This window comes from Zootoca vivipara, chromosome 16 (assembly GCF_963506605.1).
Source record: "Zootoca vivipara chromosome 16, rZooViv1.1, whole genome shotgun sequence".
Classification (NCBI taxonomy): Eukaryota; Metazoa; Chordata; class Lepidosauria; order Squamata; family Lacertidae; genus Zootoca; species Zootoca vivipara.
Window position 1 is genome coordinate 28,760,515 of NC_083291.1, and position 17,538 is coordinate 28,778,052.

Sequence of the window (17,538 nt, forward strand, 5' to 3'; positions counted from 1 at the left end):
AGAAGGCTAGGTACCAGGAACACACTTTTACAGTGTTTCTGTTCCTACATCAGCAACTAATCCCAGAGAGTAGTGTTAGGAAAGTGTTCCAAGGACCCTTGCCAATTTTCCTGTGGGTTCCACATACCACCATTTTATCCTCAAAATTGTTAACACTTCCTTGAAGCCATTGGGGTATCACACCCATGTAAATGGGTATAGGATTGAAGTCCTGAATTGTATCTCCTTTTAGTGCTATCCTCTGTGTTGGATTCAGAGTGCATGATCCTCAGGGCAAAGACTTGTCTATTCATGCATAGCCAGACTTTCTGACCTCCGAGCTTCCCTGTGTTTATCAAGCTTTTGAATTAGGCACCCTGTCAACTTCAATGTATGAGGTCTGTGTTCTGAGCACTTGTTCTGCACTGGAGCTGAATCACATATGCCAGTTATATCCTGAAATAATGAAGATGCCAGAGATTATGAAGTTTAGCAACAAAAGTTTTAGGATGATATCAACAGAACAGAAAACCAGAATTAGATATTAGCATCCAAAAACATTCACAGCTGGTAGATGATATGAGAGCAAGCGGTAGCATCTACATTCTATTACTGCTGTTTCAAAGTGTTAGATCACACACCATTAAGATACTTGTGCTATATATATTTTAAAAAACCCTATGTATTCACTCAAGGTGAATTCAATACCTTGCTTCAACAAGCCTATCGACCAATACAGAATGTGCAATGAATATTTTCATACATACAGTAACAGGGAACTGAACGGAATTGGATAGTGTATTTAGCTTTCTTTGAAACTGAATAGTTATTGGATACTAGCAAAATATGAAATCTTCATAGGATTACCACAAAATAATTTTATTTAAGCTCGAAAGCAACCCTTAACTAATTAATATGCATCCCCCTCAAGCCCCTCCTCCTCCTCTATAATTAAAAGGTAACAATACATCTCGTGCCTTCTGAAGTATTGCCCTTCCACTTGACTACGGTTTGGCAGAGACACTCTGAGCGGCCTCCTCTCTCCAGCGAGCTTTTTTCTCCAGGTTCTGGCTTGTCAGAGATTCATGCCTCCCAACAGCCTGCAGCAGAAGAAGAGACCACAGAAGCATGCAAGAAAAGTAACCATATCGGGCAGATTTTCGGTTAGAACACAGAAATGCCGACAAACCAATGGACACTGCAGCTGCACATTTCTCGGTCGCTAAACCAGAATTATGGGAAACTAATAACGAGCTCCAGAGAAATTCGTCACAAGCAACCCTCATCCCCCTTTTTAAATCATCCACTAATCTACAGTGAATACAGAATTAGAAAATACAATACACCTGCAATTCACGTCCATTTAACTTGCATGTATTCAGCTTTTCACATGTGGCAATTAAAAATAAAGTAGAAAAATGGGGGACAGAATTCCTGGCAATCACACCCCCATCATTGAACTCAATGGGTTTTTTACTATACATGATTTTGGCTTTAGGCGTGATTCCTGGAATGTAACCCAGTAAGGAAGTTTGCTGTAAGAAGAATTGAAAGGCCTTTTTAGACTCCAGGACTTTTATTACATGACCACTCAACGGAACACTGCACTACTTCAAGAACTACAAGACTTGAACCCATACTGTTTGGTTCTATGTCAAACAGGTTAATTTCTTTATTTCAAGAAACAAGTAATGATAACAGGACGAAGAGCCCCCATATATCTTCTCTCCTGCTCACCTTAAGAGCCTAACAGATAATAGCAGAGCTATCAAGAAAAGGCAGAAAAGAATAAGCATCAAGAAATGGGGATGCCAAACATGATGCTATAATCCTGTCTGCCAGTGGGGGGCCATTTCAGTCCCTCTCCTTGACTGCAGTTTCCAGCTAACATTACAGTATATATATTTTTTTAAACTAAACAATCTCCCACAGAGCTATTGACATAAACTGTTGATAATGCACTGGATTCCGCATTTGGGGAAAATTCCCATTCTCATGTCTATCCTACCCTGACTTTAATTCTAATTCCCTCTTTCTTCCTCTCCCCTCCAACCCCAATCTCTTAGGTAGACTATAGTTTATCCTTCCATTGACTTTATTAAGAATACAACCACCCACATTTTCCCTGCTGCAGTATTATCACAATTTAATTGCTGTTCCTGAGAGAGGTTAGGCTGGTCCATTAGCTCTCCCCCCCCCCCCCACGCTATTGCCAACCTTTTGTACTCACCCGCTTCCCCAGAATGACCATCGTTATGCAGCCCATGATTGTCAAGGCAATCATTAAGTAGCTGATCTTCACACGCATCTTGTTCCTCGCTGCATCAACCATCTCAAACCTTTAAAGAATGAATTATCATTAATTAAATCATCATCTGTTTGATTTACTTCCATCTGGACATCGCTACAGGACTCGTATACACAAAAACGGCTAGGCACAGGAACAGTTTCTTTCCCTTGTGCCATCAAATTGTTAAATTCGTAGTTGTGTAGCGGAAGGGGAAACCAGTTATGGGTGGGGTTCCTTTGCTGTGCTATTGTATTGTATGTGGGAAAGTGTTTGTTTAAGGTACGTTTACATTGCAATTTAGCCGAAGCAAAATTCCAAGTATGTTAGTACTTGAATACCAAGTATGTTGGTATTATTATTATTATTATTATTATTATTATTATTATTATTATATTACCATCATCATGGATTAGCATTGTCAAGCCATAGCTGCTTCCACTGCCTTGCCCATCTTGTTAATAGGGGGAAATCAAAGGAAGAATCTAGTTAAAGGCTGCTAAGCCATAAGGCAAGGCCCATTATTGCACCATTCTGGGGCACTACATAACCCCTAGAGCAGGGGCCGGCAAGGTTTACCTCGCCTGGGCCAGTCCACTCCCATGGAGATGGCTCCGTGGGCCGGATTGCGTCTGCGCAAATGCGATTTTCGGTGTCTGCATATGTCCAAACGTGATTTCTGGCACCGAAATCTACAGCCCAGGGTCATCCAATGAAGCTGGACGGTAATTATTTTGGCCAAACCTCTTCACACAGCACATAGTTAAACTGTGGAACTTGCTACCACCATTAAGTCAATGCTGGAAAGAACCTATGAGAGGAAACCTCTCTAATGTTGCCTTTCCAAGCCAACATGTAGTCATCACCTCTGTTAACAGTGTGAAAAAATGTTCAATAAGATAATAAGCAAACAGCTGACAAAATCTCAGAATGTTTGGGTTAGTGCTTCAGCACCCTCACTATAAACCTAACAGGGTTCCCACAAAATCTGCTTTGCAGCTTTTTAAGCACTCAACACTAAAAGCCCACCTGCAAAATAATTCTTGGGCCAGAACTGTATCAAGAAAGAGCTAACACAAAAGCCTGGGAAGCTCCGTGCAATCTATTCCATAGCTGCCAAGTTTTCCCTTTTCTCGTGAGGAAGCCTATTCAGCATAAGGGAAAATCCCTTAAAAAAAAGGGATAACTTGGCAGCTATGATCTATTCTCCCCGAATCTGTTGTTGTGCCTGTTTCTACAGATTCATTAAGAGTGTGCAGTTGGGAGTAGTTAATTGGTGGAATCAGTAACATGCATGACAGTAACTTCTGGAAACAGAACTGATAATGTAATCGCAGTTAAATTCAGTTGCTTCTGGCAGCTGCTGCTGATTGCTTTGCTCTTCGACACAGCTGAAAACAAGCAGCAAGCAAGCTTTGAGTGTCTGTATCCCTTTATGAGCCTTGCAGAGGCCCTATGATACTATTTTTCACACTGGGTGACTACTACCGTGTTTCCCCTATTTTTAGACGTAGTCATAATATAAGCCATAGCAGGATTTTAAGCGTTTAGGAAATATAAGCCATACCCCGAAAATAAGCCATACTCCGCGGAGCGAGACCGCTGAGTGCCCCAGCCAGCCAGTGGGACCCAGCACGCTGGCAAGAGGAGGAGAAGCAGAGAAAGAAGTCACAGCGAAGAGGGATGTCTGGCAAGCGGCGTGGGCTGCCGCCGAACAGGGCCACCGAGGGGGAGGCAAGGGTGTGCGCGGATCCTCCGGGGCCCCCGCAGGCAGAGCTCAGTGCCGGACCTTGCGCTGGACTCCTGAGGGGGGGGAAGGAGAGGGGGCGCGAGAGTCACACTGCTTTTCGGCGGATGCCGCTGCGCGAAGCAGCTTTCCGCGTCTCTGGAGGGAGTTGCGGGCGAAGAGGCGAACAATGTGAGGCTCGAGGTAGGCAAGACGGAGGGGTTAGGAGAACAAAAAGGCTGGGCAGCAGGCGGCTGCATGCACCGTGGCCTCGAGCGCAGGCTGGGGAAGAGGAGGCGAAGGAGGCGCGCTCAGTGGGGGTTGAGGCATGGTGGAGTGCCCCGAGCCTCTGGGAGCCGGCAGGAGGAGGAGGAGGCTTGCCGGGTCGTCACCCAGCAGCGTGCGTGGAGCGCCCCGAGCCTCTGGGATTGTTGTTGTTGCTGCTGGCTGCCGGAGGCTCGGGGTGCTCTGCGCGTGCTGCTGGATGACGACCCGGCAAGCCTCCTCCTCCTCCTGCCGGCTCCCAGAGGCTCGGGGCACTCCACCATGCCTCAGCCCCCACCGCACTGAGCGCGCCTCCTTCGCCTCCTCTTCCCCAGCCTGCGCTTGAGGCCGTGACGCCAGAGACGAGCGTGCACTCCTCTCGCTGCTGCTGCTGTCCGGGAGAGTGACGAAGCTGAGCGAGATTCCCCCCCCCCAGTCCCGTTCCCGGTCCCATGGGGAGGCCTGACATCACCGGGGCCGGAATATGCCCCCCGCTGCCTCTGGCTTCAGCCCCTGCACGCCTTCTCCCGGGGAGCCTTGGTGCGGCGCTTTGCAGGCGGCCCCGGCGGGAAGCCTGCAGCAAAGGCGGCGAAGGCGCCTTGTGTGGAGACCCGACCTACCGGGCCATTTGCACGCGCTGCAGACGGGAGCGCATCAATTCCCGCAGGTTGCGCGTGCTCGCCCTGCCTGCTCTCTCCGCAGCCCAGAACCGGCGGCTGCTGCAGTGCAGAACGCTTGGAGAGCCCAGCAGCGCCGCGGAGCAGAGAGCCTGCGAGGAGGGAGAAGGAGCAGTAAGAGAAGGAGGAGGAGGACTCCTCTGTGCTGCTTGGCGGTGGCACATTAGCAGCACGGTCATGGACACCCCGGGATAGGGGCCCTTCCTGACAGGGTGGCTGCGGCCCCTCAGCGCAAGCTGAGACCCAGTGTCGACGGGGTGCCCCCTCCCCAGCCCAGCCTGCTCCATCTGAACGCGGGGAGGGAGGGAAGGCATGGGCGTATGTGTATGTGTGTGTGTGCGCACACACACGGTCCAGCCCGCCACAAGTTGTAATACTGTATTATACAAGTACTGTAATAAAAACAGCAATAATTTTTTTTTAAAAAAAAGACATCCCCTGAAAATAAGACACTGTGTGTTTTTTTGAGGAAAAAAAGTTATAAGACGGTGTCTTAAAAAGGGAGAAACACGGTACTACAATGAACATATGATAGGAAGCTACAAAAGCACTCTGCAAGCCCAATAATATTCGTTGTTGATAGGATTTTCTTGAGACACTTAGTCAAATAGCACACAGACCAAAGCAGCACAGGAAGGTGAAGCTCTCTGAAATGCTTCACTGCTTCTCCATGTAAAACTAACATAGTCTTAATAAGGCTGGAAAAGGCTTTGATACAGGTCAGATGAACAGCAATTTTATCCAGCCCGTATCTACTGAAAGCTCAGAACCCCAAGATGGACAGTGTTCAAGGGGCTCAGGTCTAAAAAGCAGCCTACACCTTATGCTCATCACATGATGCACAGGGGAAAAATAGGCTGCCTCTGTTCATCCCTGCTTAACAAACTGGTTTTCTAGACATTGGCGGAGGGAAAGACAAAGAAATAAGCAGAGGTAGACAACACACAAGTTGATCCTTCTTTGCCTGCCTGTCTCCAAGTAGAATTTCAGAACCCTTAGTCAGAGCCTAGCTTGCACATGACTACTTGTGATGTGATTAAAATGTAATCAAGCCACACTACACCTCCTAATCCACGTGATCTCTCGTCTTTTATAAAATATTCTGGATTCTCTGAATATTATGGCCTCGGTCCAGTATACCTGAAGGAGTGTCTCCACCCCCATCGTTCTGCCTGGACACTGAGGTCCAGTGCCGAGGGCCTTCTGGCAGTTCCCTTGCTGCGAGAAGCCAAGTTACAGGGAACCAGGCAGAGGGCCTTCTCAATAGTGGCACCTGCCCTGTGGGACACCCTCCCACCAGATGTCAAAGAGAAAAACATCTACCAGACTTTTAGAAGACATCTGAAGGCAGCCCTGTTTAGGGAAGCTTTTAATGTTTTAACAGACCATTGTATTTTAATATTTTGTTGGAGGAGAGTGGCTGGGGAGACCCGGCCAGATGGGTGGAGTATAAATAAATTATTATTATTATTATTAATTATTATTATTATATATTACCACAAATTACAATCAGAATTATGCAAATGGCAATTTTAGCCTGGTTTGTGCTTAATGCTAAGTCGTGGTTTGCTTTCCCAGAGTATGGCTTGTTTGAACATCCATACCCAACCCAAACTAACCAAGGTCTGTTTTCTAGCAACAAACCATAATGCGAAGCCAATATTTGTTGTTAACTTACAAGATCCACTATTTAGCGTTAGGTTCAAACCAAACAGTCTTGCTTCGCCACAGTCTGTATAGTTACCCTATCCTTCACCAAGCTACAGATGTGCGAGGCAAGAGTAGCTGGAAAACAAGCTGAAGACACAAGCTGCGGCCTGCTTTCCTGCCTATAAGACAACCTATGGTTTGTTGAACAATACATAGTTAAAACAAGCCATGACTTCTTGTGTTGTGTGTGAACGCAGCCAATGATAATTTGAACATCTTGCTGTAATAGCTATCTGCATTTCACTGATTTAAAAAAATGGGTGGTGGAGATGAAATAATTACTGGAGCAGTTTTTTTAATGCTTGGTTCGCGAAACTCAAACTTACGACACTGTTTCAGGTATATCTTCTGCTTTCTTGAAACGGCCCGTCCATAGCAACAACTTCTTGTCCCAGTCAGTGGGCTTGTGTCCTGGAACTTTGAAACTTGCTGTAGAAAGAATGGGAGAGAAAATGCAGCACTTGAGAACCAAACACATTATCCAAAAGGTGGAATCGGGATTGCGAACTTGATTTCGATCTTACTGAGGTATGGGGAACCTCTGGCTCCCTCAGGCCTTCATCTGTCACTGCTCGACTCTCCTCAGCGTCCCTGCTCCACAAATCAGGGTGGCAAAGCAGAGCACTCTGTCATTGGTTCACCAGCCTGATCAGCTCTGTACTGGCTGAAGAGGAAGTAGATTCACTTTCTCAGTGACCAATACAAAAGCCAATCCAGCTAGCTTCAGCCTAGTTTTCTTATCTTGTCCCTTACCTTTCCTGCTGGGAAAAGAGAGGGGCATGGGAACTTGGTTTCATTAGGAGCTGCCACCTCAAGGTACCTGAAGCACCTTGAAACTGTCCCCTTTTATCCACTGCTCAGCTATTCCTGATCATCTTAGCAGTGGCAGAGGAGAGATATGGGCTGGGATTATACAATCTCTCCCCACTCTGCTGATCGGAAAACAAGTCAGCAGCGTAGGAAGTGCTAGGACTCTGAAACACCCTCTTCCCTGCTGCTCAGCTGTGTGCAGGGGAGATAGAAGGATGGCATCTGTCTCCTCTGCAAGGGTATGTGTGTCATGTATGTCCTGTATGTACGTAGGCTAGCTCCACTTATTGCTAGCCCTGACCCTACGAACTATGGCTTTGAGCCCTATAGGTTTTTTTTTGCATTTAGATAAAACATTTCGCACACTGTGCCACTTCTGAATGATTAAAGAATTAAAGAGTCTTGACCATGGGGGTATAGAAGCTTAAAATACCAGTAGCAAACTATCTGCATTTCAGACTGCAGATAAGAAGGTGAACATTCTTCAGCTCATACCAACCAGTATGTTAGAACACAACAATCATGCCACATTCCCTATTCATGAGTGTCTATCTACTGTACCAAAAAAAAGTGAGTAGTGGGGGGAAAGCTGGTCCCAAATGCTAAACAGTGGGACTGGCAAAGGTGCAACTGGAGATTAAAGTATTTAATGCTTCTAGACACTAACAAGTTCAGAAAATATGGGCTGAAGTATCTTCAAGCTATCCACCTTCCGACACAAAGACACCTTTATTTACGAATGATCAACCACTTCCAAGTCCTTAGTGCAGGCATCCCCAAACTCGGCCCTCCAGAAGTTTTGGGACTACAATTCCTATCAACCCTAGCTAACAGGACCAGTGGTCAGGGATGATGGGAATTATAGTCCCAAAACATCTGGAGGGCCAAGTTTGGGGATGCCTGCCTTAGTGGCTGCCTGTCAACTCAGAAATGGGCTTACTCCCAGGGAAATTGGGTTAGGATTGTTGCCTTAGTCACCAAAACCCTTTAGACAGACAAGGCCAGATTACAGCAAGTCTCACATATGGACTTTGGCTTGCAAAATATGGTAGCATACATAGTTAAGCAAACATAGCCATAGAAAGGAAGGTTAGTCAAAAGTTCATATGGAAAGGAAATCAAACAGCAAGACACATGAAGGTAAAGCTAGCACACACATTGCATACAATGTATATGGATCTACTTCCTCATTTTTAAATTGCACAAATTTAACGAAGAAAATAAGATCCTCAATACAGAGGATGCATGCTGTTCATTCACTGTCCTAATTTCCAGTCAACAACTATTTCCCATTGCACTATACCTTTTCCTTCAGTGTTAATGGGCTACATGCACACTTGTGGATATGCACCCATTCTTTCAGATACTGGAAAAAGGAATCTGATTTGGAGCATGCATATAAAACTACTGGGGGCGGGCCATGTTGCCCAATCAGTACCAGAGGCAGACACATGCAAATACACATGTTGGATTTCCAGGCATGCTGCTGCAACCTATAGTTATATGCCCAGCTCTTTCCAGCACTACCAAACATGGCAGAAAAGAAAGAAATGAATTTGTACATAGTAGTCAATGATGGGTCATCAAAAAGCCGTTATTTACACAAAGGGTAAGGCTACTACCCTACACACGCTTACTTGGGGAGCAGATTCCATGAAAACCCATATTACCAATTAAGCATGAAGATAATTCTGGTTTACCTGAAGCCGGGGGTTTTGGCTTCTGCACATTCTCTGCTTGGGTTTTGCTGCACATCCTCCTGTTCACGAACCGACATGGTCCTCCACTTGCACGCAGAGCAGAAGGAATACGTTTGTCCAAAATCCTAACAACTATGCCTGGGAGGAGGGGGGGGGAGAAAGGTGACATGTTAGAAAAAGTTGCAGCATAAAGAGAGAAACGTAAGACAATGCAGAAGACCCTACTCTCGGCTTCAGGTCCTTGAGCAAAATAGTGAATTTAAGAGAGGAAGCGCCACTGAATGCTGCAAGATGTGCTGGTATAAGTATGACAGCACCGGATTCAAGATGGTGCAGGCAGTTCTCCCGCACCAGGCACCAAGCTGAGGATGCACAAAGCAGTAGTAAGAACATGACTTTTTTTAGGGGTGGGGTGCCAAATTTTGTGCTCACCCAGGGTGCCCTGTTACCCAAAGCCTGCCCTTGAGTATGTTATGCCCAGAACACTTTGCATTTATATCCCCACCTTTTTTCTGCAAGGAACTCAAGGTGTGTGGTGTACATAGTTTCCTCCTTTAGTCCCCACAACAACCCTGCGAGGTAGGTCGGTGAGGCTGAGAGGCAGTGGCTGACCCCAAGGTCACCCAGGCGAGCTTCACGACCTGAACCCGGGTCTTCCCAGGTGCTAGCCAGCCCTTCGCTTTCGGTTTATCCCACCCCAGGTTCCGGCTTGCAGGCCCCGCCGCCAACCCCTCCGAGGTCGGACAAGGGCGACCTGCGGCTGAGAAGGCGCGAATTGGAGCGGGTCCCTGACTAGGCCCAGCCCGGCGCAGCAGAGCAGAGGCACTCACCGGCGGCGGCAGCTGCAGGCCCCGACATGGCCCCGCGGAAAGAACGCGCCGCCGCGTCTTCCCCCTCCTCTCCCCGCCGCCCAACCCCACGGAGTCCCGGGCTCCCTTCTTACGAAACGCGCCTCAGAGGGGAAGGTCAGAAGCATGAGCTGGGCAGCAGCAGCAGGAGGAGGAGTTATGGATGTCGCTTGCCTCATAGGCCGGGCCGCGGTGAGGACGCGCCTCCCGGCTTCTTGGAGGCTGGCTGGGGGGGGGGGGGGAAGAGGCTCCTGGTCGGCCGCCGACGGGCCCTCCTCCCTCGGCGCCCAGCTGCCGGGCTTTACTCGCGAGTAGGAGAAAGCTGGTCTCCGGGTCGGCGGCCCGCGAGTCGTACGGAGTCGCGGAATTGGAAGGGTTCCCGTGGGTCATCCAGACCAACCCCCTGTAATGCAGGGATCTCAACTAAAGCATGGGGCGGGGGCTATTGGGTTGTTGTTGTTTTTTATTTTTACTGTGTTAGGTATTTTGTGGTTTTATATCTTGCTTTTATTCTGTGACCCGCCCTGAAACCCCCGGATCATAGCTGTCAAGTTTTCCCTTTTCTCGCGAGGAAGCCTATTCAGCATAAGGGAATTTCCCTTAAAAAAAGAGAGGACTTGACAGCTATGCCCTGGATAAAGGTAGGTAGGTAGGTAGGTAGGTAAGTAAATAAATAAATAAATAAATAAATATATAAATCAAGCAAGCAAGCATCAGTGCTGACAAATAGCCATTCAACCTCCGCTTAAAAACCTCCATGGAAAAGAGAGTCCACCACCTTCTGATGGAGCCTGTTCCATGATCAAACAACTCTGACCATGGGCGTAGTAAGGGGGGGGACACAGGGAAGGGCACCTGCCCCCCCAATCAATAAAAATACATAGCAAACACAGTTTCTTCCCACCCCCAGCAAAAAAACCCGCCTCCCCCCCCCCCCCCCAACAAAAATCCTGGCACCACCCATGGCTCTGACTATCAGAAAGGTATTCCTGATGTGGTTTTTTTGCCATTCCTTGAAGTGTCCTGTACCGCTAATAACAGGTATCAACTGAAATAAAAATAACATTATTATTAGGAATTGTAGGTACCAATATCCCAAAGGAACAGAAAAGACTCTTCATGTATGCAACAACAGCAGCACAGATGATATTAGCCCAGAGATGGAATGATGAAAGAGTCCCTATCAGAGTGGAATGGCAAACCATGCCGTTAGACAGTGCCAAAGTGGCAAAACTGACTGGAAAGCTCAGGGACCAAGAAGACAAAAAGCATAAGAAAGAATGGAAAAAATATATAATTTACTTTGGAGACCCCTGCAAGCAGATGAAAACATTAGCAGGATCAGGGCCACCCTACAGCCAGGCTGGGTGGCGCGAGGTGCCAGGGCGCCCGCCTGTCCACCGCGCTGGGAAACGGGCCGGGGCGGGGGCGCCGGAGGGATCCGTCGCGCCAGATCTGCTTAAGACGGCCCTGAGCAGGATTTTGATGTCACTTGTAATGTAACAAATACTATGGACAATATGGACAGATACAAAATATAGATTATGATATAATATTGTATGCAGTTGAAAACGTTGACACTAGGACCCATGGAGGGGATGGGGGAAGAGGTTGTTATAAATTTATGTTTGTAAAATTAAATAAAAATGATTTAATTTTTTTTAAAAAAAGTTATCCCTGATGTGTTGTCGGAATCTCCTTGTAACTTAAAGTCATTGATTCGAGTCCTACCCTCTGGAGCAGGAGAAAACTAGCTTGCTCCATCTTCCATATGGCAAGCCCATTTAGGTGTTTGAAGATAGCAATATCCTCTCAGTCTTCTCTTTACCAAGCTAAACATACCCAGCTCCTTTGACCGTTCATCATAAGACTTGGTTTCCAGACCCTTGATCATCTTGGTTGCCCTCCTCTGCACACATTCCAGCTGGTCAATATCATTCTTAAGTTGTGGTGTCCAGATTTGGACACATTATTTCAGATGTGGTTTGATCTGGGCAGAATAGAGTGGTACTGTACCATTACTTCCCTTGATTGGGGGACACTATACTTCTGTTGATACAGCCTAGCATTTGCTTGTTTTGATGCTGCAACACACTGTTGACTCACGTTCAGCTTATAGTCTACTAAGACCCCTAGATCCTTTTCACGTGTACTACTTGGCAGGCCAAGTGACCCCCATCTTATATCTGTGCAGCTTGTTCTTCCTGCCTAAGTGTAGAACCTCACATTTGCCCCTATTGAAATTCACTTTGTTAGTTTTGGACAGCTGCTCCCTAAATGCAGGCGGGGGGGGGGCATATTTGGGAGAAGTAAAGTAAAGGACCCCTGACAGTTAAGTCCAGTCGCAGATGACACTGGGGTTGTGGCGCTCATCTCACTTTACAGGCTGACGGAACCAGCATTTGTCCGCAGACAGTTTTTCCAGGTCATGTGGCCAGCATGACTAAGCCACTTCTGGCACAACTGAATACCAAAACCAAAGCAGCGCGTGGAAACACCGTTTATCTTCCCACCAGAGTGGTACCTATTTATCTACTTGCACTTTTTTTGGCGTGCTTTCGAACTGCTAGATTGACAGGAGCTGGGATCAAGCAACAGAAGCTCACCCCATCGTGGGGATTCGAACCGCCAACCTTCTGATTGGCAAGCCCAAGTGGCTAAACACATATATCAATGGTGTGGTTGTATGTATATTTGTGTGTGACACCCCATCTTCACCCACCATTACATAGGGTGATATTCAATGCTAGTCTTAGAGTACAGAAGTTACGGTAATAGACATTGTTATTTCAGTTCATTCATTTCAACAGACTTGAATAAGATTTAGTTTAATGCAACCCATAGTAGTACCAAGGAGCAGGGTTTTTTTTGGGGGGCAGGGAGTTTTAAAGCCCAGACCTGTGCCTGGAAAGTGCAAAATGAAATCTGGATAAGCCCAAACATTCGCTCAGAATAGACTCCGTGAATTTTATGGACCTAACTTGCTTGTGTTCATTAAATACATTAATTTAAACTGAGTTAAATGCAGCTGAATACCACCCAAAGGCAGCCACATGGGCCCGGGCATGTCTCCTCAGAAACAAGTCCTGTTGAATTCAATGGGGCCTACTCCACCTGCTTTTTCTCCCTCCCAGCCTAGGCTGGCTCTAAAGTGATGAACAAATTTGAATGGATATCTGCAGTGCTAATCTTTTTCTCTGCTTGTGGACAAAGGGAGAAAAGCCTACAGGGTTTTATGCCCTGTATAAAACTATTATGTAACTGCATAAATAACTAAAATGAAGGCAGAGCAGTCTGGGTTGAGGTCATTTGGTAGGATCATGTGAAGGGGAGGAGAAACAATGTATGAGACCTTTGACCAGAGTCCAGGAAAGCCTTGAAACAACACAGTTGCCACAGGGGGAAGGAGTTGAGGTAAAAGGTTGCAGATCATACTGAAAAATATTTCTGCAAACTTAATATTCCACCATGTATACATTATCTTTGTATCTGTGGGGTGTCCATATCTTGTAAGATTTGCGGGAACTAATCAAAATCAGCACTGGGAGAAAACCAGCGACATTAATTGGATCAGTGAACTGTTGGCCTTGTATTGCTTCCACAACAGTACAAAGGATGTTACCTGTTGCTCATTGACATTAATGGACCTAAGTCAGTCGAGGTCATTAATTTAAATGGGTCTACTTTAACTAAAATTAGTTGACTACAATCCAGATAATCCAGCCCTGTCTACTGGAGCCTGCTGCTGTTTTCTCACCAGGAATGCCCTCTGAGATATCACTAGACCTCTTGGCTGCTGATTGCTGGGGGTGGGGATGTTGTTCGCTGACACGGTTTTTTATTGTTTATAAATTTATTCTTTTGTTTCTTTTCTATAAGCAGCTGCAAGAATTATGGTGTTGGATAAATAATTTTAAAAAACATAATAAACTCAATCTGCCTTGCTCAAGTCTTCTGTCTCTGGGGATGAACAGCTGGCACTTGCTTAAGAATACACAACTTGTTGTACATGCAGCTGCATTATTTGAGGCTGAATTAACCAAAAGTAAAACCTGATCTATGCATACAGGTGAATGGTGGCAGAGTGCTGAGATAATAGAATGACCTGCTCCACTGCAGCCTATAGGTATATATCACATTTTCAAAAGTTTAGATTCCAAGAGGGGTAACCATGAGTTAGTCTGTTGCAGCAAAAAACCAAACCCAAAACCCCAAAGAGTTTTGTTGCACCTTAAATGCCTTAAAAATGAATGGCCACTGGGCCAGAATCTGGACCTGAGAGACATGCCAACCAACTCTGCTTTTCAACTCTCACTACTCTCTCTCACACAAATCAGGGAGAACTAGAAAATACTACTCTTGGTTATTTCTAGCAAAACAGGATCAAAGCAGCCACCCCATACATGCCACTTCTTTGCTTCCAGCCCTTGGCCCTAGTTCTCACCAAGGAGGTAAATTTCGGTCAGGGTTGTGCAACTTTAGACTACTCGTAAGATGGGTAAATACTATTCTAAACAACAACAAAAATTCCACACTTAGAAAAGGAGTGCATCAAGAAGTTCAGGCTAGAAGCCTTATCCTTCACATCTAGTTTTATAAATGAAAGGAATTTTCATTTCCCATCCCACTACTTTTCTACCTGTTGAAGTGCATTCTGTACAACACTGCTTCTATTTGCTGATGTTCTATATTGCCTCCCCTCACTCTCTCTCAGTCTCCATGCCAGGTCTTCATGCCTCAGTTAGTGAATCACTTTCTTTCTTGGTTCTTCCAGTACATATTCCTGTTGATAATTTCTCTGGCCTAGCTGCCTCCTGTATTTAACTTCTTTTGATTGTTGACTCTCCTATGCACTGCCTTGGGCACGCTCTTGACCATTTATGAAAAACATGAAATTAGAAATGCATGCAAAGCATTGTGTTGCAAAAACCTTATCCCTAGGTGCTTGCCAATTCTTAACAATCCAGGAATGTTCTCACAAAAAACCCCAGGAAAATAAAAAAGAGAATGGGTGGCAATTTTGAATAAATGCCTCACAGTTCCCTTCCAACCCTAACATTCTACGAAACCAACCCTTTAAACTAGTGAATTCCATGCATTATTTTCATTGTGTGCTGGATTGTACATGTTGTGTTTTGCGTGTAGATTCTATGAACCCGACTCATTGTTCCAGCAGCACCAGCACCAGCAGCTCTGACACCAACTCTACAATTCTGTGATTCTGCCATGGATAGCCTCATTGAGATTCCTGCATTGCTGGGGGTTGGACTAGATGACCCTCGGGGTGGGGATTGTAACGGATTAGCCCCAGGATGGAAGATTTATTACACCCTGGGTTATAAAGAGTTAATCCACTTCCATTTTAACTGACAGCGCATCTTTAGGAGGCTGGACGGTGCCCGATGCCTGCTTAAAAAGGAGGAAACAACCGTTTTGGCAGTTGGAAGAGGGGGAGTGTGTTGACGAAGAGGGAAGAAGGAGGTTGTGGGGCCAGGATAGTGGTGGTTTAGGTTAGGCTTAGGATAAGTTGAAGTTAAAGTCTGACAGAGTTAATGTATAACTGTAACTAAGCTTGTAAACTTATGCATCGTTAAGAAAAGAAAAAACTATGTTCTCAAGTAAATAAAGTTCATCTTCTTTTTGTGCCAAAGGGTATCATCTTGGTTATTTCCAGCAGTGTATTAAAACTCACCGAGGTGGAGACTCAGAAAAGGGTAAAACTTACCTAAGGAAAAGGGGATAGTTTGTGTCCTAGAGTCACACAGGAAGGGCAGTACAGTATGGTGAAAACCTAGAGTGCCACAAGTTTGCCAGGGTGATATGGCAGACTGATACAGTGGGGATCTGAGTTGAGGGAGTCCCTGTTCTGTAAGCAAGAGGTTGTTCATTCAAATAGCCCTGAGTGTTTGTGAGATCAGGCCACGAAGGCTGGAATTAGACTCTCTTTACTGAGAATCCCAGAATTGAGGGGTTTATTTCAAGGCGTAAGGAATTGAGTGGGGGTTGCTTTTCCCCTGTACCCTTTCGTCTCATAATCTATTGGCAACGTTGGCGAGGGGGTTCGTCGCAGGGACCCCTTCCAACTTGACAATTCTGTGATTCTGCCATGGATGACCTCGTCGAGATTCCTGCATGGCCAGGGCCGGATTTAGGTTTGATGAGGCCCTAATCTACTCAAGGTAATGGGGCCCTTTATATGTCCAGCTGTCCTTTGTCACTGTTTTTTTTGTGTTGAACAGAAATAGAAATACCTTATTGTCACTGTACCACTTGCTTACAGTGAGATTAAACGAGCCCCCCCCTTCCCCCCACAATCTCTTAGTCCAGGGGTCCCCAGACTTACCGTGCGGCGGGCCGGTGCCCGCCGCGCCGACCGCGCGGTGGGCCGGAGGGCAGGGGAGTGCGCGCGCAGCGGGCCGGAGGGCGGGGGAGTGCGCGCCCGTGCGCATGCGCACACGCGCCCGTGCGGGAAAAAAATCACCGAGAATCGCTTGTGCGCATGCGTATGGGCCTCCCCTGACCCGGAAGTGCACCAGAAATGACCTCTTCCGGGTCAGGAGAGGCCCATACGCATGCGCACAAAGGATTTTCGGCGATTTTTTGGCGATTTTTTAGATCGCCGCTGCGCCGCGCGCCGTGAGAGCGGGCGGCGGCAGCGGGCGGCGGGGGTCGTCGCGGGCCGGATTGGAAGGCCGATTGGGCCGCATCCGGCCCGGGGGCCGTAGTTTGGGGACCCCTGTCTTAGTCCATGTCACTCTGTGTGCTGTTGTACTACCACGTTCAGCAGCCTCACGGCCCATGGGTAGAAACGATTATTCAACCTGTTGGTGCGGCTTTTCATGTTTCTATATCTCCTGCCCGAGGGCAGGAGATTAAAAAGGTGCTGGCCGGGGTGTGCGTCATCCCTGAGAAGGTTCCTTGCTCTTCTGAGGCAGCAGTCTCTTGTGATGACATCTAGCGGACTCAGGGGACAGTCCACGATATCCTGTGGTGTCCTCACCACCCTCGGTAGGGACTCTCTGTCCATGGCTGTCAAACCAGCATACCACACCGTAATGCAGTATGAGAGAACACTTTCTATCGTGGACCGATGCTGTCCAACTTTGCTCTTGCTCAAGACCCTTAGGAAATGAAGTCTCTGTTGGGCCTTCCTAACTACCTGGGCTGTGTTGACCTTCCAAGTTAGGTCTTCACTAAGATGGACTCCCAGGTATTTGAATGAAGAGACTCTCTCCACACAGCCCCCCTCCCCGATATACAATGGGGCTAGCTCCCCTCTCTTCCTCCAAAAGTCCAACACCATCTCCTTTGCTTTGCCAATGTTTAGGTGCAGATTGTTCTCAGAACACCATGTGGATACCTTTTGAACCTCCCCCCTGTATGCAGATTCGTTACTGCCTGTAATTAAACCCATTATGGTGGTGTCATCAGCAAACTTAACAATGGCAGTAGATGGGTCTACATATATTCATATATATAGAATATATGCTATATGGCAATTTATGGACCTAATAGGTATCTATTTGCCACTGTCGCT

The 17,538-nt window shown here is 46.7% G+C and overlaps 1 protein-coding gene across 1 annotated transcript; it reads right to left on the reverse strand.

Moving 5' to 3' along the window:
- Positions 1 to 459: 459 nt before the first annotated feature.
- Positions 460 to 10,137, reverse strand: FAM162A (family with sequence similarity 162 member A). The gene is made up of 5 exons (XM_035141093.2): positions 9,984 to 10,137; positions 9,154 to 9,291; positions 6,970 to 7,072; positions 2,210 to 2,318; positions 460 to 1,079 (listed from the first exon to the last, which is right to left on the reverse strand). The coding sequence occupies exons 1-5, from the start codon at positions 10,009 to 10,011 to the stop codon at positions 984 to 986; spliced, it is 474 nt and encodes a 157-aa protein (XP_034996984.1). The 5' UTR covers positions 10,012 to 10,137; the 3' UTR covers positions 460 to 983.
- Positions 10,138 to 17,538: the final 7,401 nt, after the last annotated feature.